The sequence below is a fragment of the Salvelinus sp. IW2-2015 genome, linkage group LG27 (genome assembly GCF_002910315.2).
Source record: "Salvelinus sp. IW2-2015 linkage group LG27, ASM291031v2, whole genome shotgun sequence".
NCBI classification, from domain to species: domain Eukaryota; kingdom Metazoa; phylum Chordata; class Actinopteri; order Salmoniformes; family Salmonidae; genus Salvelinus; species Salvelinus sp. IW2-2015.
The window spans coordinates 23,990,286-24,018,131 of NC_036867.1; the positions used below are offsets into that span (position 1 = coordinate 23,990,286).

Sequence of the window (27,846 nt, forward strand, 5' to 3'; positions counted from 1 at the left end):
GTTTTCTAATTAACTGCCAATATGCCAACATTTCATTCAAACAATGCAGTCAATCCACAGCCAGATACTGGCTGAAATCAGTTGACTTACAGACAAGTTGTATAAATGCAACAAGTACTGATATTGTAGTGTAATAACACACAGCTTTCCAAGACAACAAGAATTGAGACATTTATGGCCTGTTTTCATCAAGGCCATTTATCAAGGCCATTTATACAGAAAATTGGTTTTGGCATGAAAAGAGTGTTTCGCAACACAGCACGTTACCCAACCAATAATAGTAGAAAAACAACAGTGAACATTTGAATGATTGCTCTGCACAATACCAGGAAATTAAGGCAAGGTTGCATCCATAATGCGCTCTAATTCCCTATGAAGTGCACTACTTTTGACCAGAGCCCCATGGGCCCTGGTTAAAAGTAGTGAACTACATACGGGAATACTGTGCCAGTTTGGGACTCAGACAAGGCGTTTAAATGTAGGTCACTTTTACAGCGTTTACGTCTGCTATCCCAGAATGCAATGTGTGAATGTATTTATAGATTAGAACTACAGTACAAGGCCTGAGTACCAGCTCCTCCTTGACCTACTGAAGCTGCCAACCGCACTCAAACTCACCCATTCAGCCTGATTTCAATCAGTTAAAGTACTGTAGTGTAGGGAGGAAGAGAGTTATTAATATACGATTGAAAGTGTGCTCTGGAAAGTTTTCTGTCGTGGGAAGTGTTAGAGAATATTTTCTCATAGAGCTGTTGTGGTTCTGTTAATGTGTGTGTCTCAACCACAGTCTCACATACTGTAAAGCAAGCAATTTAAAGCACAGCACACAGCATCCACCTCTGCATAGACTGACAATGCATTTACAACTGAATACAAGCACAATCAGATCAAAAGCTTATTTCCCCCATATTCCTAGTCATCTAAACTCCCCCAACCACAAGCACTTTTGTAGATCTGAAGGGATGGATAGGTATAAGTTAAGCAATATGGCAAAAACATATTGTGGACTAACCATAACCCTTCTAAGCCTTCATCCTCTTGCTCTAGATCAGGCCTATGTTGAGTCTCTGCTCTATGTACTCCCTCTCGTGTACTCACTCTTCTCTTGCTTCATCCTCTTGCTCTCCAGCAGGCCGATGTTGAGTCTCTGCTCTGTGTACTCGTGTCGGATGTCCTCTCTGGCCGCCAGCATCTTCAGAGGGTTCCTGGACGACTGGACGTTGCGCACTGGACGCACCGACCGCTTGTGCTCCACCATGGCTGAGGTCAGCCTAGGTCAGAAGTTAGGGTTCAACAGAAAGCAGGTGACGGATTTTTACAGTGTTGACTCACCCCTGACCTGTGCACTGTGTATGTGTGTGTGTGAGTGTATGTGTGCGCACATGCTTACTTGGGCATCTGGGTACCGCCGAAGATGTCGTCAAAGTCGTCATTGATGTCCACCTTGCTGTTCATGTTGAGGGGCATCTCGGCCATGTGGCGGTAAAACTTGTCGAACATCTCATCATCCAGATTCATGACATCTTTGACCGTCTTCTTCGTCACTGTGATGGTYGATTCCTGCAGGCCGCCCACTGACGGGAGAAGCATGGAAGACAAGATGAGTCTTGACATGACCCAGTCACTAAGGCCTCAATAGKCAGAGACCGTCGGTCACAATTCGCTCCCAACCCCTCCCCCTTGGCTTTAAATCTTCAATTTTTGCAGATCTGTAGGTTCTGGACAGGAATAAGCAGTGTAGTGGTGGAGCTTCCACCCTATTCCTTCCACCTTACAGATCTGCAAACATCCCAGAGTTAGTGCCAAAGCGGAGGGGTTGGGAGTGAATTGGGAAAGACGGAGACAGTGTACTAGAACAAGACACTTACCTTTACTGTTCAACCTGCCCAGGAAAGACTCCAGCTTATCGAGTTTCCTGTCCGACTCCAGGTTCATGTCCGGTTTGGCCTCGATCTCTGCAAAGCAACACACAAGAGTTACTCTATGAATGGASAGAGACTGACATCTACACTTAGTCAGCACGGGAATAGGGTGCCATTTGGGACTCAKTTTTCAATGAAATCAGAAGACATGTCAATCACAATAGCAATGAAGGTGACATCTGTCTCATGCATCAACACAGCGTTTAAGTTTGAGGGCAACCAAACACTATCCCGGGGATCATATTCTATCAGACATTGGTTGCCAGATAACAATGACCACAATGATTAATGTCACAGGGATTACACATGACAAGTACAGGCGATATGATGCACACAATACAACAGCAAAAGGAATTTTAAAACACCTTCAGTATCAGATAAATCCTCCATTTCTTAAAGAATAAAAACAAAGACAATTGATTATAACCAAATGTTAGCATTGGCAAAATATGTATTGCACTGTAGTTCGATCGTGAGTCAAACTACACAGAGGCTACAATAGCTACGCAGTCATTGGATTACGTTGAGGTGATTCTTGACATAGTGTTAGTGTATTTTATATTGAATGGCTATTGATACACACATTTTATGATGAAGATGAGTAATATAACATTATTCACAAGAACTCGTCAGTAGRGTTTACATTTGGGTCGGCATGCGTCTAATGAGAGTAAAGGACATAACKCAGTCACAACCTTTTACCCCAAACAACATAATGCAGTCACAACCAGGGGTTGGAACTGAAATTATTTTCCAATCGTTCTGAACAGAACAGCGCATTAATTTACTTGACACATTAGCATGGATAGAGAAGCTTGCTAGTTATTTACGTACATGTTTGATTGGTCAGATAAATGCATGTGTGAGATGCGACTGAAATCTCACCAGAGAGGAGAGATCGACAGCAGGAAGTCTAGTGGTTAAGAGCACTGGGCCAGTAACCGAAGGGTCTCGTTTGAATCCCAGAGCGGACTAGGTGAAAAATCTATCAACATGCCCTTGAGCAAGGCACTTAAGTGTAATTGCCCCTTTAAGTTGCTCGAGATAGGAGCGTCTGCTAAATGACTAAAATGTAAATTGAGGGGTGGACAAGGAGGGGGCTCGGCTTGAACATCATGACATGACGTGAACTGGAATGTGTTATAACGTTACAGAATTATATACTAGACATTAGGTATATRTTTGGAACAAAAAAATTACATTAACCGGTTCTCAAGATCTTAAAATAACAGTTCTATTCTGGAACACTAGAGATCACTTTCGTTCCAGGTTCTGTTTCTGTTCCTAAAATGTTTGTGTTCTTTTTCAGTTATGTTCCCTGAACCGGTTCCAACCCCTGGTCAAAACGATTTACTGTAAATAATATTAAAGGAAAATTCCACCAAAAACAATCTTTTGGTATTTGTTTCAATAATCCATTGTTGACATAGTCCCAAACTGTTTTGCTTGCCAGCAATCAAGTTTTCAAGATATGTAACTTTCAAAATAGAGAAATTATCCCCTTATGATACATTTTGCATCATATGATGCTGCGTTTTYTATCATATGATGCAAAATACATCATACAGAGATGATTCCTGTATTTTGAAAGATAGTTTTTGGGTAGAGTTTCCCTTTAAGGTGACTCATAGACCAGAGAGGAGAGAGAGGTTGTTGTCCAATTATGATTTCTCCCTTTCTTACAAAAACGAGAACTCGTTCAATCCCACTCAAAAGTTTAAAGCTTTGGATTGGTATAATAAACATGGTAGACAATCTGTCCAATGCTTTTGAATCCTTGAGGGTGAGGGAGAAAGGGGAAAAACTGAATTGGGACTACTGACCTTCCAGGGGCTTGGAGATGGCAGGAGTGGTGTTCTTGGGTTTGGAAGGGAGAGACGTCACAGGGTTCAAGAGAGCAGAAGGAGAAGCCAGACCTGAAACACACACAGACAGACATTAACAATATAATTGGATGTTCCACCACATGGAACAACAGAAGAGACCTGAAAAGTTAGGGCATAATGTAAATTAACTACTGTAATGTAGATCATGCTGCAGCTCCTTCTATTTTACAGACTTATATATATATATTGTGTTTGAGCTACTGTAGCGATACGCTAGCCACCCACCTAGCAGCAACAGTAGTACTGTAACAGTATGTCAGTGTTTGTGTTCTCCCCCCCTCCATTTCTTACAGTAATGCACCGTGCTTCACTCAATCTCACTCAGCAGTAAACCTGACTGAACCAGGAACCGACAAGACCCTCTGTAGTACTGCTAACTGGACAATAGGAGACCAACTATATAGTTTTCGGCCCGAGTGAAATACACACTGACTGCTGCTACTCTATGGGAGCTGGGAAGGCTGTAGGGAGAATTGTAGTCACTGGCTGCCAAAACAAACTGCAGGGTTATATGGAATGAGTGTAACTGAATTGCGAATTGACACTGAAGACCACTATCCACTGACTGACACAAACCCTGGCTCCGTGTGCGCTCAGATGCGTGTGCAAYTACATGTGTTTTTGTGCAAGTGTGCCCATGCATGTGTCTGTGCATTAGATGACCCGACCTTTCTTGACCATGCGTGCGGCCACAGTGAACTGTGTGGAGTCGTTAGCGGCCCCGTGGCCCTTGGACTTCCAGGCCTCTTCTCGGGCCACGATCAGCTGCTTCCTCTCATGGATAGACATCTCTATACGCTGGTTCTGGTTTTCCGTACTCTCCTCTCCCKCTCCCATCCTCTGCTTGGAGAACACAGAGACATGGGGATAGGGAGACTCTGGGTGTATTCAGTGATGTGAAATATTGTCTGTGTCCCAAATGGCAGCCTATTACCTACAGTGTATTCGGGAAAGTATTCAGACCCCTTGACTTTTTCCACATTTTGTTACATTACAGCCTTGTTCTAAAATTGATTAAATACATTTTTTTCTCCATCAATCTACACACAATACCCCACAATGGCAAAGCGAAAACAGGTTAATAATTTTTAYCAAATGTATTAAAAATTAAAAACAGTAATACCTTATTTACTTAAGTATTCAGACCCTTTACTATGAGACTCGAAATTGAGCTCAGGTGCATCCTCTTTCCATTGATCATCCTTGACATGTTCCTACAACTTGGAGTACACCTGTGGTAAATTCAATTGATTGGACATGATTTATAAAGGCACACACCTGCCTATATAAGGTCCTACAGTTGACAGTGCACGTCTGAGCAAAACCAAGCCATGAGGTCGAAAGAATTGTCCGTAGAGCTCCAAGACACGAATGTGTCGAGGCACAGATCTGGGGAAGGGTACCAAAAAATGTCTGCAGCATTGAAGGTCCCCAAGAACACAGTAGCCTCCATCATTCTTAAATGGACGAAGTTTGGAACCACCAAGACTCTTCCTAGAGCTGGCCACCAGGCCAAATTGAGCAATAGGGGGAGAAGGGCCTTGGTCAGGGAGGTGACCAAGAACCCGATGGTCWCTRTGACACAGCTCCAGAGTTCCTCTGTGGAGATGGGAGAATCTTCCAGAAGGACAACCATCAAAACCAGCAGTCCATCAATCAGGCCTTTATGGTAGAGAGGCCAGACGGAAGCCACTCCTCAGTAAAAGCACATGACAGCCCGCTTTGAGTATGCCAAAAGGCACCTAAAGACTCTCAGACCATGACAAACAAAATTCTCTGGTCTGATGAAACCAAYATTGAGTTTCACGTCTGGAGGAAACCTGGCACCATCCCTACAGTGTTGCATGGTGGTGCCAGAATCATGCTGTGGGGAAGTTTTTCAGCGGCAGGGACTGGGAGACTAGTCAGGATAGAGGGAAAGATGAATGGAGCTAAGTACAGAGAGATCCTTGATCCTGCTCCAGAGCGCTAAGGACCTCAGACTGMGGCAAAGGTTCTTATTCCAATAGGACAACGACCCTAAGCACACAGCCAAGACAATGCAGCAGTGGCATCAGAACAAGTCTCTGAATGTCCTTGAGTGTCACAGCCAAAGTCTGAACTTGAACCCGATCAAACATTTCTGGAGAGACCTGAAAATAACTGTGCAGCAACACTCCCCAGCAAACCTGACAAAGCTTGAGAGGATCTGCAGAGAAGAAGGAAAGAAACGCCCCAAATACAGCTGTGCCAAGCTGGTAGCGTCATACCCGAGAAGAATCGAGGCTGTAATTGCTTCCAAAGGTGTTTCAACAAAGTACTGAGGATCCAAGGGTCCAAATACTTAGTAAACTGTAATATCACTTTTTTATATATATATTTTTCAATCCCAGAACAACAGCAAAGGACCTTGTGAAGATGCTGGAGGAAACCGGTACAAAATATACATACACTGCTCAAAAAAATAAAGGGAACACTTAAACAAACACATGTAACTCCAAGTCAATCACACTTCTGTGAAATCAAACTGTCCACACTGATTGACAATACATTTCACATGCTGTTTGTGCAAATGGAATAGACAAAAGGTGGAAATTATAGGCATTAGAAGACACCCCCAATAAAGGAGTGGTTCTGCAAGTGGTGACCACAAACTACTTCTCAGTTCCTATGCTTCCTGGCTGATGTTTTGGTCACTTTTGAATGCTGGCGGTGCTTCACTCTAGTGGTAGCATGAGACGGAGTCTGCAACCCACACAAGTGGCTGCAGGTAGTGCCACTCATCCAGGATGGCACATCAATGCGAGCTGTGGCAAGAAGGTTTGCTGTGTCTGTCAGCGTAGTGTCCAGAGCATGGAGGCGCTACCAGGAGACAGGCCAGTACATCAGGAGACGTGGAGGAGGCCGTAGGAGGCAACAACCCAGCAGCAGGACCGCTACCTCCGCCTTTGTGCAAGGAGGAGCACTGCCAGAGCCCTGCAAAATGACCTCCAGCAGGCCACAAATGTGCATGTGTCTGCTCAAACGGTCAGAAACAGACTCCATGAGGGTGGTATGAGGGCCCGACGTCCACAGGTGGGGTTGTGCTTACAGCCCAACACCGTGCAGGACGTTTGGCATTTGCCAGAAAACACCAAGATTGGCAAATTCGCCACTGGCGCCCTGTGCTCTTCACAGATGAAAGCAGGTTCACACTGAGCACATGTGACAGATGTGACAGAGTCTGAGACGCCGTGGAGAACGTTCTGCTGCCTGCAACATCCTCCAGCATGACCGGTTTGGCGGTGGGTCAGTCATGGTGTGGGTGGCATTTCTTTGGGGGGGCCGCACAGCCCTCCATGTGCTCGCCAGAGGTAGCCTGACTGCCATTAGGTACCGAGATGAAGATCCTCAGACCCCTTGTGAGACCATATGCTGTGCGGTTGGCCCTGGGTTCTCCTAATGCAAGACAATGCTAGACCTCATGTGGCTGGAGTGTGTCAGCAGTTCCTGCAAGAGGAAGGCATTGATGCTATGGACTGGCTGCCCGTTCCCAGACCTGAATCCAATTGAGCACATCTGGGACATCATGTCTCGCTCCATCCACCAACGCCACTTGCACCACAGACTGTCCAGGATTAGCGGGCTTTAGTCCAGGTCTGGGAGGAGATCCCTCAGGAGACCATCCGCCACCTCATCAGGAGCATGCCCAGGCGTTGTAGGGAGGTCATACAGGCCGACGTGGAGCCACACACACACTACTGAGCCTCATTTTGACTTGTTTTAAGTACATTACATTCAAAGTTGGATCAGCCTGTAGTGTGGTTTTCCACTTTAATTTTGAGTGTGACTCCAAATCCAGACCTCCATAGGTTGATAAATTTGATTTCCATTGATAATTTTGTGTATTTTGTTGTCAGCACATTCAACTATGTAAAGAAAAAAGTATTTAATAAGATATTTCATTCATTCAGATCTAGGATGTGTTATTTTAGTGCTCCCTTTATTTTTTTGAGCAGTGTATATATAAAATCAGCAAAAATGTATAAAAACCTCTTTTTGCTTTGTCATTATGGGTATTGTGTGTAGATTGGATTTTTAAAAATCCATTTTAAAATAAGGCTGTAACGTTACAAAACATGGAAAAGTCAAGGGGTCTGAATACTTTCCGAATGCAATGTATAGTGCACTACTTTTGATGGACCCTGGTCAAAAGTAGTACACCACATATGGAATAGGGTGCAATATGGGACACACCCCTTAGGTGTATTCAGTGCAAGAAGAGGGCGGGGTGTATGCCTTATGATTAACGAGACTGGGTGTGATCATAACAACATACAGGAACTCAAGTCATTCTGTTCACCTGATCTAGAACTCCTCACAATCAAATGTCGACTGCATTATCTACCAAGGGAATTCTCTTCGATTATAATCACAAGCCGTATAATTCCCCCAAGCAGACACATCGATGGCCCTGAACGAACTTTATCTGACTCTTTGTAAACTGGAACCACACACCTGAGGCTGCATTCATCGTAGCTGGGATTTAACAGGCTAATCTAAAAACAAAACTCCCTAAATTCTATCAGCATATCGATTGTGCTACCAGGGCTGGTAAAACCTTGGATCATTGTTATACTAACTTCGCGAGCATATAAGGCCCTCCCCCGCCCTCCTTTCGGAAAAGCTGACCACGACTCCATTTTGTTGCTTCCAGCCTACAAACAGAAACTAAAACAACAAGCTCCGCGCTCAGGTCTGTTCAACGCTGTCCGACCAATCTGATTGTACGCTTTAAGACTGCTTCGATCACGCGGATTGGAATATGTTCCGCATTGCGTCCAACAACAACATTGACGAATATGCTGATTCGGTGAGCGAGTTCATTAGAAAGTGCATTGACGATGTCGTACCCACAGCAACGATTAAAACATTCCAAACCAGAAACCGTGGATTGACGGCAGCATTCGCGTGAAACTGAAAGCGCGAACCACTGCTTTTACCAGGGCAAGGTGACCGGAAACATGACGAATACAAACAGTGTACGATTCTCTCCGCAAGGCAATCAAACAAGCTAAGTCCCAGTACAGAGACAAAATAGAGTCGCAATTCAACAGCTCAGACACAAGAGGTATGTGGCAGGGTCTACAGTCAATCACGGATTACAAAGAAAAACAGCCCCGTCGCGCGACAGGATGTCTTGCTCCCAGACAGGCTAAATAACTTTTTTGCTCGCTTTGAGGACAATACAGTGCCACTGACACGGCCGCGTACCAAAACCTGCGGGCTCTCCTTCACTGCAGCCGAGGTGAGTAAACATTTAAACGTGTTAACCCTCGCAAGGCTGCGCAGCCCAGACGGCATTCCCAGCCGCGTCCTCAGAGCATGCGCAGACCAGCTGGCTGGTGTGTTTACGGACATATTCAATCAATCCTTATCCAGTCTGCTGTTCCCACATGCTTCAAGAGGGCCACCATTGTTCCTGTTCACAAGAAAGCTAAGGAACTGAGCTAAACGACTACCGCCCGTAGCACTCACTTCCGTCATCATGAAGTGCTCTTGAGAGACTAGTCAAGAACCATATCACCTCCACCCTACCGGACACCCTAGACCCACTCCAATTTGCTTACCGACCCAATAGGTCCACAGACGACGCATCGCAACCACACTGCCCTAACCCATCTGGACAAGAGGATATACCTATGTGAGAATGCTGTTCATCGACTACAGCTCAGCATTTAACACACCATAGTACCTCCAAACTCGTCATCAAGCTCGAGACCCTGGGTCTCGACCCCGCCCTGTGCAACTGGTCCTGGACTTCCTGACGGCCGCCCCCAGGTGGTGGGGTAGGTAACAACATCTCCACCCCGCTGATCCTCAACACTGGGGCCCCACACAGGGTGCGTTCTGAGCCCTTCCTGTACTCCCTGTTCACCCACGACTGCGTGGCCATGCACGCCTCCAACTCAATCATCAAGTTTGCGGATGACACTACAGTGGTAGGCTTTGATTACCAACAACGACGAGACGGCCTACAGGGAGGAGGTGAGGGCGCCTCGGAGTGTGGTGTCAGGAAAATAACCTCACACTCAACGTCACAAAACAAAGGAAATGATTGTGGACTTCAGGAACAGCAGAGGGAGCACCCCCTATCCACATCGACGGGACAGTAGTGGAGAAGGTGGAAAGTTTAAGTTCCTCGTGTACACATCACGGACAAACTGAATTGGTCCACCCACACAGACAGCGTTGTGAAGAAGGCGCAGCAGCGCCTCTTCAACCTCAGGAGGCTGAAGAAATTCGGCTTGTCACCAAAAGCACTCACAAACTTCTACAGATGCACAATCGAGAGCATCCTGTCGGGGTGTATCACCGCCTGGTACGGCAACTGCTCCCCACAACCGTAAGGCTCTCCAGAGGGTAGTGAGGTCTGCAGAACGCATCACGCGGGCAAACTACCTGCCCTCCAGGACACCTACACCACCCGATGTCACAGGAAGGCCATAAAGATCATCAAGGACAACAACACCCGAGCCACTGATCATCCAGAAGGCGAGGTCAGTACAGTGCATCAAGCAGGACCGAGAGACTGAAAACAGCTTCTATCTCAAGGCCATCCGACTGTTAAACAGCCACCACTAACATTAGCGGCCGCTGCCAACATACTGACTCAACTCCAGCCACTTTAATAATGGGAATTGATGGGAAATTATGTAAAAATGTACCACTAGCCACTTTTAAACAATGCCACTGAATATAATGTTTACATACCCTACATTACTCATCTCATAGTATATGTATATTACTGTACTCTATATCATCTACTGCATCTTGCCATCTTTATGTAATACATGTATCACTAGCCACTTTAAACTATGCCACTTTATGTTACATACCCTACATTACTCTTCTCATATGTATATACTGTACTCTATTACCAATCTACTGCATCTTGCCTATGCCGTTCTGTACCATCACTCATTCATATATCTTTATGTACATATTCTTTATCCCTTTACACTTGTGTGTATAAGGTAGTAGTTGTGGAATTGTTAGGTTAGATTACTTGTTGGTTATTACTGCATTGTCGGAACTAGAAGCACAAGCATTTCGCTACACTCGCATTAACATCTGCTAACCATGTGTATGTGACAAATAAAAATTTGATTTGATTTGTGAGGTGAAACGTTCAGAACATTGAAGGTGGAAATATTTGTGCGGTTGTGGTGTGGTACTAACTYTAATCACCATTCACTTAATGTAGCACTCCATTGAACAACATTAAAATCATACCCGACATGCCCTTAGATTTCCCTATTACAAAAATGCCTTGTCTACTATAGCATATCTACAGACTACCCTTTACAAAAGTGCCTTCAATTCATATGAATTGACTGGTTCGACAGAGAGAAGTGAAAAAATGTACAGTGTATGGGATGAAATGGCATGAATGCACAATATTCGTTTACAGTTCATTTAATGAGAGAGAACCCAATCACATGACAGAATGAAGCAGAGCATGGGAGTTGGACGACCATGTCAGGACGAGCACAATACGAAAGCAACCACACAAATATAAACATCGAGAACAAGTTAATTCACATGAGTACACACACAGACACACTCGAATTCTGTAGCCAACATCAAAGCTGTACCGTCTGCACTGTAAGCCCATGATTAGCGCTGAAGTAGGCCTATATATCTGTGAGTGAGTGACTGTTGGACTATTGGAGCGGATGAATGGTTCACCTTCCTTCTCCAAGGGTGCCTCTCATCGCTAACAATAGAGGGACTGGTCACTCTGGACAAGTGGGGGCTGAATATTCCAGACAAGTGGGGGCTGTTGACTCTGGACATAAAGGGACTGGTAGCTTTCACATGACCGGGAAGATGTGTAATGGGCGGAGAAAGGAAAGAAGAGAGGGTGAAATGAGAGGAATAACTGAAGGACAGAGAGGGGAGGATGCAGCCTAGCTAGAAGCCTAGCCAGAAGATGTGACATTTCATCTCACCATCACCATAGAGTGTCAAAGCTATGTAGCGTCACATCTATTTACCATCATGGGCTACAGTACCAGTCAAAAGTTTGGACACACCTACTCATTCAAGGGTTTTTATTTATTAGAATAATAGTTTAGACATCAAAACTGGAATCATGTAGTAGCCAAAAAATAGTTAAACAAATCTAAACATATTTTAGATTCTTCAAAGTAGCCACCCTTTGACTTGATGCCAGCTTGGCACACTCTTGGCATTTCTCAACCAGCTTCATGAGGAATGCTTTTCCAAAAGTCTTGAAGGAGTTCCCACATATGCTGAGCARTTGTTGGCTGCTTTTCCTTCAATGCGGTCCAACTCATCCCAAACCATCTCAATTGTGTTTAGGTCAGGTGATTTTGGAGGCCAGGTCATCTGATGCAGCACTCCATCACTCTCCTTCTTYGTCAAATAGCCCTTACACAGCATGGAGGTGTGTTTTGGGTCATTGTCTTGTTGAAAAACAAATGATAGTCCCACTAAGCGCAAACCGTATGGGATGGTGTATCGCTGCAGAATGCTGTAGTAGCCATGCTGGGTAYGTGTGCCTTGAATTCTAAATAAATCACTGACAGTGTGACTACCACAGCACCCCCACACCATTACACCTCCTCCTCCATGCTTTACGGTGGGAACCACACATGCGGAGATTATCCGTTCACCTACTCTGCGTCTCACAAAGACACGGCGGTTGGAACCAAAAATCAAAAATTTTGACTCATCAGACCATTTCCACCGGGCTAATGTCCATTGCTCATGTTTCTTGCCCCAAGTAAGGCTCTCCTTCGTATTGGTGTCCTTTAGTAGTAGTTTCTTTGCAGAAATTCTGTAGCAATAGAAGTAATGGTGCATGAGGAGATGTCTGCCGTTTTACAATCTCCTAACCAATTGTGCTAATGTGTGTTTTTTTGCGTTACTTGTAACTTATTTTGTACATAATGTTTCTGCRWCCGTGTCTTATGCCCGAAAAGTGCTTCTAGATCTCAGGACAGCGATTACTCACCCAATACTGGAGAAATACTTTTTCTTTAACAAGTCGGACGGGAAGGATTTACTTCAGACGCCCGACKWGGCCCTCATCCCCGTCATTCGCAGAAGAAAGAGACGCAGATATCGGAGATGAAGGTCTGGGTGCCTTGTAAGGATCCGACGTCGAGCGGGTAATCTCCCCTTACCATCGATCCTATTAGCCAACGTACAATCAATGGAAAATTAACAGACAAACTARGATCACGTATATCCTACCAACGGAACATTAAAAACTGTAATATATTATGTTTCACCGAGTCGTGGCTGAATGACGACATAACACACAGCTTGGCGGGTTTTAAGCTTTTTCGGCTGGATAGGAGCACCGCCACCCCTTGGTAAGTCTATGTATATTTGTAAACAACAGCTGGTGCACGAAATCTAAGGAAGTCTCGAGGCTTTGCTCGCCTGAGGTAGAGTATCTCATGATAAGCTGTATACCAAACTATTTACCAAGAGAGTTTATCTATATTCTTCGTAGCTGTCAATTTACCACCACAAACCGATGCTGGCACTAAGACCGCACTCTGTATACGGCCATAAGCAAACAAGAAAACGCTCATCCAGAGGCAGTGCTCCTAGCGGCCAGGGACTTTAAWACAGGGAAACTTAAATCCGTTTAACCTYATTTCTACCAGCATGTTAAATGTGCAACCAGAGGGAAAAAACTCTAGACAAGCTTTACGCCACACACAGAGATGCGTACAAAGTTCTCCCTCGCCCTCCATTTGGCAAATCTGACCGTAATTCTATCCTCCTGATTCCTGCTTTCAAGCAAAAACTAAAGCAGGATGCACCAGTGACTCAGTCAATAAGAAAGTGGTCAGATGAAGCAGATGCTAAGCTACAGGACTGTTTTGCTAGCACAGACTGGAATATGTTCTGGGATTCTTCCAATTGGCATGCAGGAGTACACCACATCAGTCACTGACTTCATCAATAAGTGCATCAATGACATCATCCCCACAGCGACACTACGACATACCCCAACCAGAAGCCAGGAATTATAGGCAACATCCACATTGAGCTAAAGGGTAGAGCTGCCGCTTTCAAAGAACGGGACTCTAACCCGGAAGCTTATAAGTAATCCTGCTATGCCCTCCAACAAACCATCAAACAGGCAAAGCATCAATACAGGACTAAGATTGAGTTGTATTTTTTTTTAATTTAACCTTTATTTACCTAGGCAAGTCAGTTAACTTCTCAGGATAGGGGCAGCATTTTCACTTTGGATGAATAGCGTGCCAGAGTGAACGCCTCCTACTCTGTCCCAGATGCTAATATATGCATATTATATTTACTATTGGATATAAAACACTCTGAAGTTTCTAAAACTGTTTGAATGATGTCTGAGTATAACAGAACTCATATGGCAGGCAAAAACCGGAGAAAAAAAATCCAAACAGGAAGTGAGAATTCTGCAGCTTGGTTGATTTTCAACTCATCGCCTATTCAAATCCCAGTAAAAATAGGATCTGCTTGCACTTCCTACGCCTTCCACTAGATGTCAACAGTCTGTAGAACGTTGAATGAAGCCTCTACTGGGATGTAGGGCCGCGATGGGAGCTGTTTCAGTCAGTGGTCTGGCAGATTGCCAGTTCCTGGTCATGCGCATTCCACATGATATTGCCTTGCGTCTCATTACTTCTGTAGACACAAAGGAATTCTCCGGTTGAATGTTATTGAATATTTATTGATAACAGCATCCTGAAGATTGATTCTCTACTTAGTTTGACAAGTTTATTCGACCTGTAATATAACTTTTTAGAAGTTTTCGTCCAACGTTCGCCTGGACCTGCGCGAGCGTTTGGACATGTGTACTAAACGTGCTAGCAAAAAGTAAGCTAGTTGGACATAATTAATGGACATTATCGAACAAAACAAACAATTTATTGTGGAACTAGGATTCCTGGGAGTGCATTCTGATGAAAGAAATCAAAGTAAGGGAATATTATGATGTAATTTCAATATTTCTGTTGACTCCAACATGGCGGAGAAATGTTGTTCATATCTGAGCGCCGTCTCAGATTATTGCATGGTTGCTTTTTCCGTAAAGTTTTTTTGAAACTGACACAGGGTTGCATTAAGAACAAGTGTATCTTTAATTATATGTAAAACATGTATCTTTCATCAAAGTTTACGATGAGTATTTCTGTTATTTGATGTGGCTCTCTGCAATTTCTCCGGATATTTTGGAGGCATTCTGAACATGGCACCAAATGTAAACAGATTTGTGGATATAAATATGCACATTATCGAACAAAACATACATGTATTGTGTAACGATGTCCTATGAGTGTCATCTGATGAGGATCCATGTACAGTATTATAGTCTCTAAAAGGAAAAATATTACCACCGTCTCTTGCGCATGTTGTTTTCCTTTCATAATGCATCCTTATTTACAAAGCTATTATTATTATTAGATATTCTCACAGCAACTATTTTGTAAATCCCAAACTCTACCTACATGTACATATTACCTCGGCTAACCGGTGCCCCCGCACATGACTCTGTACCGTACCCCCTGTATATAGTCTCACTATTTGTTGTTTTACTGCTGCTGTGTAATTATGTATTACTTTAATAAAAAAAAATACTTATCTATTTTTAACTTAACAGGTATTTTTCTTAAGACATGAAGGTCAGTCAATCTGGAAAATGTCAAGAAGTTTTAAAGTTTCTTCAAGGTCGGTCGCCAAAAACCATCAAGCGCTATGATGAAACTGGCTCTCATGAAGACCGCCACAGAAAGGAAGAAGCAAGAGTTACCTCTGCTGCAGAGGATAAGTTCAGGATAAGGATACCAGCCTCAGAAATTGCAGCCCAAATAATTGTTACACTGAGTTCAAGACCCATCTCAACATCAACTGTTCAGGAGAGACTGAGTGATTCAGGCCTTCATGGTCGAAATCAAATCAAATTGTATTTGTTACAACAGGGGACATTTCACCTTACAGTGAAATGCTTACTTACAAGCCCTTAACCAACAATGATTTAAGAAGTTAAACGACCTCGTACTCTGTCCTAGATCATATGATATGCATATTATTATTACTATTGGATAGAAAACACTCTGAAGTTTCTAAAACGGTTTAAATTATATCTGTGAGTAAAACAGAACTCATATGGCAGGCAAACTTCCAAACAGGAAGTGAAAATTCTGAAATGGTCGCTGTGAAAGGCATCGCCTATTCAATTGCCTTATATTATGGATCTGTATGCACTTCATACGCATTCCACTAGATGTCAACAGGCAGTAGAATGGGGAATGAAGCATATAGCTTTATTGGGGACCAGATGAGAGCCTTTGGAGTGACAGGTCAGGCAGATTGCCAGTTCTTGGCCACGCACACAGGGCATGTGATGTCCTTTGTCTTCAATGCGTTAGATAGACATGAAGAAATGCAGCGTTTGGGACGTATTGGACATATATGAGAAAAACATCCTGAAGATTGATTCTCAACTGAGTTTGACCAGTTTATCGATTTGTAATATCACTTTTTGAAGTTGTGTTCACTAGCATAAAGTTCGCATGGAACACGTGAACTACACATGCTAGCCAAAGTTGCCAATTCGACAGAAGTAATGGACATTATAAAACAAAAAAAAACGATTTATTGTGAACTAGGATTCCTGGCACTGCATTCTGATGAAAGATCATCAAAGGTAAGGGAATATTTATGATGTAATTTCGTATTCTGTTGACTCCAACATGGCGGAGAATGGCCTGAGCGCTGAAAATCATATTATAAAATTAAATTATATTATATGATATCCCTGTCCCGTTAGGCTAGGCTATGCTAGTCAGCTTTTTTGATGAGGATGCTCCCGGATCCGGGATGGGTATCACTGAAAGGTTAAAGTAATAACGGACTGTCATTTCTCTTTTCTTATTTGAGGTGTTCTTGCCATAATATGTACTTGGTCATTTACCAAATAGGGCTATCTTCTGTATACCTCCCATACCATGTCACAACAAAACTGATTGGCCCAAACGCATTAAGAAGGAAAGAAATTCCACAAATTAACAAGGCACACCTGTTAATTGAAATGCATTCCAGGTGACCACCTCATGAAGCTGGTTGAGAGAATGCCAKGAGTGTGCAAAGCTGTCATCAAGGCAAAGGGTAGCTACTTTGAAGAATCTAAAATATATTTAGATTTGTTTAACACTTTTTTTGGTTACTACATGATTCCAAATGTGTTATTTCATAGTTTTGATGTCTTCACTATTATTCTACAATGTAGAAAATAGTAAAAATAAAGAAAAACCCTGGAATGACCAAAATGGTACTGTATGTAGCATCACAGCTATCACGCAACAAAGCTATGTACCGTCAAAGCTACAGATGCATAGAACCAAAGCTCTAGAAGCACTGACCGTCAAATCTATAGTAGCTTATAAATAACCATGCTCTTCATTGGCAGAACTAGGCGTTTGGAAGAGTAGGCATGTTTTTAAATAGGCCATGAAAAAAAGTTGCCTCAGAATTGTGCTGTGGCGGTAGGACAGGGAGAGCAGCAGCCGAGCAACATCATTACAATGCCTGCAGACATATGGATAGCACTTTAGGAGTAAGGACAACTATAGAGACCTTATAGAACTGCAGGGTAGCGGATTTAACACACAAGCTCACAGCAAAAGAACAGGCCTGGGCTTTTTTTTGGAGAGAGTATACAGTAATGGATATAGTGAATAATATGCATCCATATAGTAGATGAGCTTGCCATGCAAAGCCTACAGATGCATGCATGATCTTTGGTGTAGATACTAAGCACATTATTACTCAATAACACTAACTGCATAAAGCAGGTAGGTAAGCTATGCAGGCTGGCTATAGTATGCAGGTCATCAAACTGGATGCATGATCTCACCTGGCGGTACTGATCAAGACACTGACTAATATCATTGTCAGGGTGATCAGGAGGAGAGAAAGTGACGGTAAAGACGGGCTCCTACGGAGGGAGGGCCATGGAAGACAGACAGAAAGGTCAAATGGAAAGAATCAATGACAGAGGGGAATAAACATTAGATGGGATACCGTCAACCCAATATTTTATAGAGCTGCATTTGCAACTGTACTTTGACAGAGGTTTGTAAATGTGGATTGTTGTCATAGCCTGCCCGCACAACTTCATCCAACACAAACAATGTCATGCAGTTTATGAGTCTGGATTTAAATGGCTGTATAGACAGGGACTACGAGCTGGTGAATTGGTTGGTCTGAAACCAAGGCTGCCACCCAAATGGCACCCTATTCTCTACATAGTGCACTACCTTTGTAATAAATTAAAACATTGATAGGGTCGCACATTTCTGGACACTTCACCCAAATTCCCAGGTTTTTCAAGAAATCCAAGTTGGAAGATTCCCAAAATCAGGTGGGAATAAGCAGGAAATACAGGAATCAGGAATCCTCCAAACAGGATTTCTGGAAAAGTTACCGGAATTTTGCGACCCTATGTAAAACAGAGACCACACCCCTGTCATTAGTGCCTTATACCCTCAAGCATCAATACTACAGTGTATAAAACACCATACCACCAACACACCAGGGTATGTGTTGGGTTCCCCGCTAACACACTGGTCTTACCCAGAGCTGATCAGACACAGCCAACTCTTTAAATCAGCATCCCTTCTTCCTAAAGAAGCACAACCAGGAGAAAAAAGACAAGTGTTGTCTGTAGACTAAGTTGTCATCCGATTGGCTGAGGCTAAGCTAAAACATCAACCTCTACCTCAGCACCCTATAAAACTCAACTGACTATTGAGATGTTGACTTTGAAATATAAGCTATATTCTTGTCAGGTGTCATTTAAACCAGAGGTTCCCAACCTCCCCCCCATGTCCCCCTTCCCTCCCCCTATATTAAATACAAACACCAGCTTTATTTTGTTTAATTTAAGGGACCTAGGAAAATTAAGCTCATTTCCTGCAATTTTACGTGGTTTAACAAGTTTAATTACATCTTTTAGGTACGAAGACAAAGAAAATAAAGTCTAGAGCTGGTTTCCCCAAATGTTATTACACTACCAAATGTTTTATGATCACTTATATGAACACTTAATTAAATTACACATACTCTTTTAGAGAAAGTGATTAGATCAATTGATAGTGACAGAGTCACACATTCTCAATCTATCAAATCAAGACGCATACACATACACCATATGGGGGGCGATGCCCCTTAGGTTGGGAACCCCTGATTTAAACAACGTTTTTTGGATCACCACACAACTTTTCTTCACTTTCGGTTGAGTCCCTGAAGTTGCTGTGAGCTGTACCTTTAACATTTTAAGCAATGATTCAGTGCAGTTCAAGCTCTTAATAAGCACGGACAATGACATCCTAGAAAATAATCTCATAAAGGGGTTTCCTGATTTCTAATTGCTACTGTACTGTAGGCTACAGTATATCTCCTTTGACGTCAGAAGGACATGGTTTTGATTGAGCTTCCTGGCCAGGCTGAATGGGAGGTAAAAAAAAAGAGACTGAAAACAAAAACATCGATCCTCGACCTCATTTGAAGCCCCTAAGACTGGCTTATTTCAGTTGATTCACTGCTCTTCTCTTCTATGCTTTGATCCTAACTTTATACATTTTGTTTCCTCACCGTTCTTATCTTACTCTACAGAGTTAAAAGATCAGGGCCCATATTCATAAAGCGTCTCAGAGATGGAGCGTCGACCTAGGATCAGACCCACCCGTGTAATCTTATTCATTATGATTTAAAGGAAAAACGTACTCTAAAAGAGCACTCCTACTCTAAGACGCATGATGAATACAGACGACTCAGGCCTGACAACAGCCTCCTTTTGGTTTCGTGAGGGGGAAAGAAAATCAAGTTTATCGCAAAATCTTCAGAGGCTATCATAACTTGACAAATGGCAGCTGTCATCGCATGTGTAATCTATCATAAAACGAATTCCCCTATATACTGGTCTTGACGAGAACATTTTTTACTGTCGGGGGAAGTTCTCTTCTGRACTGTTCCACCAATCCGGTAAATGTGGAGGAGGAGTTAAGATGGAGTGTCGCCGAGAGCGGAAGTCGAGTCACAGGCTCTCTTTTCATTTCCCCTGAAACCGGAACGTCCAGTTGTTGGAGACTCGGCAGAGGTTACCATGTGGAACACAGGAATGTTTTCATTCAGTTAGGTCAATTACAGCCGTACTGTAAAAAAATAAAAACTGACAAAGCAACGAAAAAAATAGGATTGGTGAGCCAAAACAAAACATGGTATTTCTGCTTCGGTGGAAGGGCAGAGAATAGGCGAGGTTGTGAATAGTTCTAAACAGAGAGGTAAGTGTAAAAATCTCCCCACTCCACTTAAAAAACCTCACGCAACATAACTACAGTGCGCATGCAGAGATTGAAATACAGMTTTATTTTGAATGAAAAAATACATGCAAATCGAAGGAAGACAAATAGATGGAATAGGAGAAATTACATAGAACATSCATTGGTTATTGTAGGCTAAAGACAAGATACAGAAATGACAACAAACATGCATTAGATTCATATCCTACACTTCATGTTTGCCAAATAAATGTGCACACATTTATCAATTAATACAATTCCTGATACTGCTCAGGAAGTTATCTTGACCAGAATACCGGATTTAAGGAAATGATGCCAACCTTAATCTGGTCTTCTTAGTATTACATTTACTTGGAAACTACTGTACAATGTCTTCAGAATACACACATGGTGAGATAGCCATTTAGACAACGAACTTAGGTTTACAGAGTATGGTAAAACAGTGTAAATACAGTACTACTGATATAGGCCTACTACTCGTTTCCAAAATCAAAACAACCACCAATGACTATCATATTTGAGAGTAAGTGCAGTTTACTCTCAAATAAACTGCACTCAATAAGCTTATAAGCATGATAAGAAGCATGCTATATAAGTGATTCTAACATGACTGAGATGAAAAGGAAAAGACATAGACACACACACACACAATATCGATGACAATACACAACCCCTCTGTTTAGAGATATCCACAACTGTGTATTGATATGAATTTACAACGAGTTCATATTAAACCAACAATTTGACTTTATTCATGGTTCAGTGATACAAGTTAAAGGTGTCTAAAGGCGATAACTGAATGAAGCGACAACATCAGCACATGGCAAAAGCATGAATTAATTTAGGCAAGTGTTCTTACAATTTCCCCCTTTGGGATTACTTGATTAGAAAAGTAGGAAGCAAATGAAGGTGTTGGTGATTTCCCCCAAAATATGCCTTAAAAACAGCCTGATTGACTTTTTCATCACATAAAAGTGTCAGTCAAAATACTTTAACCATGTGCTTGTGAAGAGTCTTTAGTAGGGGTATAGTTTTCTGTTGATAAAGGAGCGTACCGTAGAGTATATACAGTAGTGAGTCAGGTTACCTTCTTGAAGCTCTGCTCCACCTCCCATAGCTGAGCGTGACGTTCTGACACGGCCACCTTCACCACATCCTGCTTCCTATTAATCCTGTTCCTCCAGTCCTCCTCTCCACTCTTCTTCAACAGGGCCAGCCTGGGGGGGGGGGAGAGAGATGTCAGTCTCGGTTCTGCCAAGGGGCCATGATTGTATAACACAAAGACACACGTAATACAGCACGCACAGTGGATTGTTTGCGCCACCTGTCCAATAAAGGTCAATTGGATCAATGACAACAAGCTGTGAGAGAGCTGGAGAGATGGATGATAAAGCATTCCCCTATGGTCTCAGCTCAGTCATAAAGTCAGAACCTAGACTCTACAAGCTACGTCCKTTATTTAGAATTTGGAATCTTGCTCCTATTCTACAAGGAGCCAATCAGAMCGCCGGGATAGTCTGGATGCTTAAAACGACTCCGGGTTTAGTGCGTATCCTCCAAAAGTGTGAAATGGCAACCCATTCCCTGTATAGTGAACTACTTTGACCAGTAACACAATCAAAAGTAGAGCGCTATATATGGAATAGAGTGCCATTTGGGACACAGGCACACAGAACAGAGCTGAGAATAAACAGAGCAGACTAGAGCAGGTCAGCCATGGATCTGGACCATAGCTACACACTGATGGTGACGGTCAGTCGTGATGAAACCCGAGTTGAGAGTCTGCTGCCAATGTTTGATTTAGCTTCATTTCAAATCTCTACCAGAGGAAGAGCTGWAGGAGTTTGTTCTTATAKTCATCATCAAAATAGTAAATTGTARCATTGGCAATGGAGATATTAAATAGACTTCATACACTACATGGCCAAAAGTATATAGACAAACCTTCAAATTAGTGGATTCGGCTATTTCAGCCACGCCCGTCTGACAGGGTGTATAACATCGAGCACACAGCCATGTAATTTCCATAGACAAACATTGGCAGTGGAATGGCCTTACTGAAGAGCTTAGTGACTTCCAATGTGGCACCGTCATAGGATGCCACCTATCAACAAGTCAGTTTGTCAAATGTCTGCCTGTTAGAGCTGCCCTGGTCAACTTCAAGTGCTGTTATTGTGAAGTGGAAGCGTCTAAGCGGAAAAGTGGAAGGCCACACGAGCTCACAGAATGGGACGCAGAGTGCTGTCATGGGTTGCAACACTCTACCGAGTTTCCAGAACTGCCTCTGTGAAGCAAATCACACAGGGACTGTTCGTCGGGAGCTTCATGAAATGGGTTTTCCACGGCCAAGCAGTTGCGCACAAGCCTAAGATCACCATGTGCAATGCCAAGCGTTGGGGGAGTTGTGTAAAGCTCGCCCCATTGGACTCAAACAGTGATAAATCACGCTTTGCCATCTTGGTAGGTCCGACGGCTGAATCTGGGTTTGGCGGATGCCATCTTTGGGATGAATTGGAATGCCACCTGGGAGACAGACCTAATCGCCCAACATCAGTGCCGACCTCACGAATGCTCTTGCCTAAATGGAAGCAAGTCCCCGCAGCAATGTTCTAACATCTAGTGGAAAGCCTTCCCAGTGGAGGATGTTATAGCAGCAAAGGAGGGACCAACTCCATATTAATGCCCATGATTTTGGAATGAGATGAGCAGGTGTTCACATACATTTGGCCATGCAGTGTAGGTAGAAATACTGTATTCAGCAAATTCAATCAAGCCACAAATAGGCAGATACTGTAACTTTTAAATATACTACAGAGTGCTGACAAGTAAAAGCAAAGATACAATCCCCTAAAACTGTTAAATGGATAACTCATACTGTTCACCCTCACACCTACGCTGCTACTAAAATTATTATTGATTTTTACCACTACGATTTTGTTCATTGACTGCCATTATCATTAGTATCTATTTATCCTGGTACTGCTCACTATTAATCCTGTTCACATGTATAAATCGACACCTCAGTACCCCATAATGATAAAGTGAAAACGTGTTGAATATGAAATACAGAAATATCTCATTTACATACATAAGTATTCATACCCCTGAATCAATACTTTTTAGAAGCACCTTTGGCAGCGATAACAGCCGTGAGTATTTCTGGGTAAGTCTCCAAGTGCTTTCCAGATATAATTTTTTAAATTCTTCAAGCACTGTCAAATTGATCATTGCTAGACAACCATTTTCAGGTCTTGCCACAGATTTTCAAGTAGATTTAAGTCAAAACGGTAACTCGGCCACTCAGGAACATTCACTGTTTTCTTTGTAAGCAACTCCAGTGTAGATTCGGCCTTTTGTTAAAGGTTATTGTCCAGCTGAAAGGTGAATTCATCTCCCAGTGTCTGGTGGAAAGTAAACTGAGCCAGGTTTTCCTCTAGGATTTTGCCTGTGCTTAGCTACATTCCGTACATTTTTTATCCTGAAAAACTCCCCAGTCCTTAACGATTACAAGCATACCCATAGCATGATGCTGCCACCACTGTGCATGAAAATATGGAGAGTGGTACTCAGTAATGGGTTGTATTGGATTTGCCCCAAACATTAAACTTTGTAATCAGGACAAAAAGTTAATTGCTTTGCCACATTACTTTAGTGCCTTGTTGCAAACAGGATGCATGTTTTGGAATATTTTTATGCTGTTCAGGCTTCCTTCTTGTCACTCTGTCAATTAGGTAAGTATTGTGGAGTAACTACAATGTTGTTGATCCATCCTCAGCTTTCTCCTATCACAGCCATTAAACTCTGTAACTGTTTTAAAAAGTCACCATTGGCCTCATGGTGAAATCCCTGAGCAGTTTCCTTCCTCTCCAGCAACTTAGGAAGGACGCCTGTATCTTTTGGGTGTGTTGACACACCATACAAAGTGTAATTAATAACTTCAACATGCTTTTTTAATTACTTTTTTATTTTTATTTTTTTTACTCGTGAACTTTTTTTGCCTTGCCATAAACAAAGGGGTTGAATATTTATTGAGCCAAGACATTTCAGCTTTTCATTTTTAATTACATTGTAAAAATTTCGAAAAGCATAATTCCACTTTGACATTATGGGGTATTGTGTGTAGGCCAGTGACAGAATCTCAATGTAAACCATTTGTTATTCAGGCTGTAACACAACAAAATGTGGAGAAAGACAAGTGGTGTGTATTCTTTCTGAAGGCCCTGTATATATTATAATTCTTTATATACCGGTCACTTTTCAGCCCTGTGTACATGTATATCCGCCTATCACGCCTACACTGGCACTCTGCACACACACTAACACCCTCACACACCAACCCACCACTTATGCTGTTGCCATACTGTTTACTATTATTTTTTATCCTGCTACCAGTCACTTTCTCCTAATCGCCCGCCTAAATACTGTATATAGCTTCCCGTCTTATTTCTCATGTTTTCTGTATTATATATTTATGTAAATTATTTATTATACTYTATTAATATTGATTACTGCACTGTTACAAGTTAAGCATTTCACTGTATTTGTGCATGTGTAACAGGGTTATATTGGTGATTCCCCTTGCCACTTTATTGTTAAGCCAATGGGTTTTTGGTTTTAGTTTTGTCTTGCCTTCACCTACTCAACATGGCATCTTATTGGCTGGTTTGCGTAGCTTGCTTACGAGGGGGGATGTTTCAGTTAGAATCGTCCCAGTGAACAAGCACCAAACCAGCGGTAAGTTGTTGGTTGCAAAGCACTGTACGTCAAAAGTGATTTTTATACTCTCAAGTGATGATTTAAATGTACAATTTATATCAATTTGTTTGTAAATGTTATTCGAACATCACACATAAGATGCAGTGTTTTTTGGAGAATATTTGTTGTGCATTTTGTTGTAAAGAATTCCCGCCAGTACTAGCTAGCAACTTACTGTGTCTGGTGGGGGGGTTCGAATATTTTGTACAGTGCGTGAGTGCAGAGTTGGATGGTGAGCCGTGCATTGCATGACGTGCAATTTTGTGCTGTTCCTATCAGGTACATTGTTAAAGATATTATATTGTAATTGTATTATTTTGGTAACTACATGCCCAGTGAACAAGCACCAAACCAGCGTGCGTGAGTGCAGAGTTGGATGGTGAGCCGTGCATTCCATGACGTGCAATTTTGTGCTGTTCCTATCAGAATAAATCTCCATGACTGGTGCTACACGTTGGAGTTCGTATCGATGATTGATTGTACACAACGCAAGCAGAGTACTGTTACACGTGTGACCAAACTTTAACTTGAAGGCAGACATTCTACTGTAAGCAGAATCACATAAATCCAGATCATAGTCAAAGTCACAATGGGACGGTTTCACGGACACAGATTAAGCCTGGCCCATAGCGCTCTGGTCAAAATGTGTGCACTATATAGGGGATGGGGTGCCATTTGGGACACATCCCTAGTAGGAGACAGGACATAGTGTTCATAAAGCCTGGGCCAGTGGTGCCCTCTGCTCCTCTCAAAAACACCCCTATGTCCCAAATGAGTGGGCGTCCAATGGATGCATCATGCACTTCATGGATGATTCAAGAGGACAAACTAAATTTTGCACACACACACAGAGTTTTGAAAGGACGAGGTGGATCTACACTCAGACACACACAGCTTTTGCTAGTCGTTGGAAGCAAATGTTGTTCCATTATGTCATCAATCAATTTAAAAGCCAATCAWTGGCCAGCTTGTTGACATGGAGAACTGATAGGAACATGCTTATGTAATTGATTGGATGTGTGCGAAACCATCACCGGTCTGCAATACTGATGGATCGGAAACATTCCCATTCCTTGAACTAGATTTAAAAATCACAACTCCACATATTCTGCATTCCCCATTTGCTACAGAACAACACGGACTACAATTGACAGCTAGTTACAGTAGTTCATAGAGACTAGCTACAGTTGAAGTCAGAAGTTTACACAGATTTAGGTTGGAGTCATTAAAACTCGTTTTTCAACCACTCCACAAATGTCTTGTTAACAAACTATAGTTTTGGCAAGTCGGTTAGGACATCTACTTTGTGCATGACACAAGTCATTCTTCCAACAATTGTTTACAGGCAGATTATTTCACTTACAATTCACTGTATCACAATTCCAGTTGGTCAGAAGTTTACATACACTAAGTTGACTGTGCCTTTAAACAGCCTGGAAAATTCCAGAAAATGATGTAATGGCCTGTCTCTTATACACATCTAGATGTGTATAAGAGACAGGTTACACACACGTGACACTGGGAATGTGATGAAAGAAATAAAAGCTGAAATATATCATTCTCTCAACTATTATTCTGACATTTCACATTCTTAAAATAAAGTGTTGATCCAAACTGACCTAAGACAGGGAATTCTTACTCGGATTAAAATGTCAGGAACTCCAAAGMTCCTCTATGGAAATGGGAGAAACTTCCAGAAGGACAACCATCTCTGCAGCACTCAACCAGTTAGGCCTTCATGATAGAGTGGCCAGATGGAAGCCACTCCTCGGTAAAAGGCACAAACAGCCGCTTGGAATTTTCCAAAAGGCACCTAAAGACTCTCAGACCATGAGGAACATGATTCTTTGGTCTGATGAAACCAAGATTGAACTTTTTGGCCTGAATGCCAAGCATCACGTCTGGAGGAAACCTGGCACCATCCTTACGGTGAAGCATGGTGGTGGTGGCAGCATCATGCTGTGGGGAGGCTTTTCAGCGGCAGGGACTGGGAGGGCAGTCAGGATAGAGCCAAAGATGAATGGAATAAAGTAGAGAGAGATCCTTGATGAAAACCTGCTCCAGAGCGTTCAGGACCTCAGACTGAGGTGACGGTTCACCTTCCAACAGGACAATAACCCTAAAAACACAGCAAAGACAACACAGGAGTGGCATCGGGACAAGTGTCTGAATGTTCTTGAGATGCCCAGGCAGAGCCCGGACTTGAACCCGATCGAACATCTCTGGAGAGACCTGGAAATAGCTGTGCAGCAATGCTCCCCATCRAACCTGACAGAGCTTAAGATGATCTGCAGAGACGAATGGGAAGAAATCCCTAAATACAGGTGTGCCAAGCTTGTAGAGTCATACCCAAGAAGACTTGATGCTGTAATCGCTGCCAAAGGTGCTTCAACAAAGTACTGAGTAAAGGGTCTGAATACTTATGTAACATTTTTTTATTTGTTTATAAATTCGCAAACATTTCTAAAAACCTATTTTTGCTTTGTCATTACGGGGTATTGTGTTAGCTTTCTGAGAGAAAAACAATAATTTAATACATTTTAGAATAAGGCTGTAACCTAACAAAATGTGGAAAAAGTCAAGGGGTCTGAATTCTTTCCGAAGGCACTGTACTTAAAATATATGAAATGTAACAATATATAAAACAAACGTCCTTTTTCAGGCCCCTGTCTTTCAAAAGATAATTTGTAAAAATCCATATAACTTCACAGATCTTCATTGTAAAGGGTTTAAACACTGTTTCCCATGCTTATTCAATGAACCATAAACAATTAATGAACATGCACCTGTGGAACGGTCGTTAAGACACTAACAGCTTACAGATGGTAGGCGATTAAGGTCACAGTTATGAAAACTTAGGACACTAAAGAGGCATTCTACTGACTCTGAAAAACACCAAAAGAAAGATGCTTAGGGTCCCTCAACTGCGTGAAC

General features: G+C 42.5%; 1 protein-coding gene across 2 annotated transcripts in view; it reads right to left on the minus strand.

Moving 5' to 3' along the window:
- Positions 1 to 27,846, minus strand: part of LOC111953587 (supervillin-like) — a 161,361-nt gene that overhangs the window by 47,806 nt on the left and 85,709 nt on the right. For both annotated transcript variants that reach the window (XM_023972964.2, XM_070435460.1), the window contains 6 exons: positions 21,245 to 21,374; positions 4,477 to 4,651; positions 3,746 to 3,838; positions 1,869 to 1,955; positions 1,391 to 1,574; positions 1,099 to 1,271 (listed from right to left, as the gene is read on the minus strand). In XM_023972964.2, the coding sequence (XP_023828732.1) occupies positions 1,099 to 1,271; positions 1,391 to 1,574; positions 1,869 to 1,955; positions 3,746 to 3,838; positions 4,477 to 4,651; positions 21,245 to 21,374 (842 nt within the window). The remainder of the gene's footprint in view (positions 1 to 1,098; positions 1,272 to 1,390; positions 1,575 to 1,868; positions 1,956 to 3,745; positions 3,839 to 4,476; positions 4,652 to 21,244; positions 21,375 to 27,846) is intronic.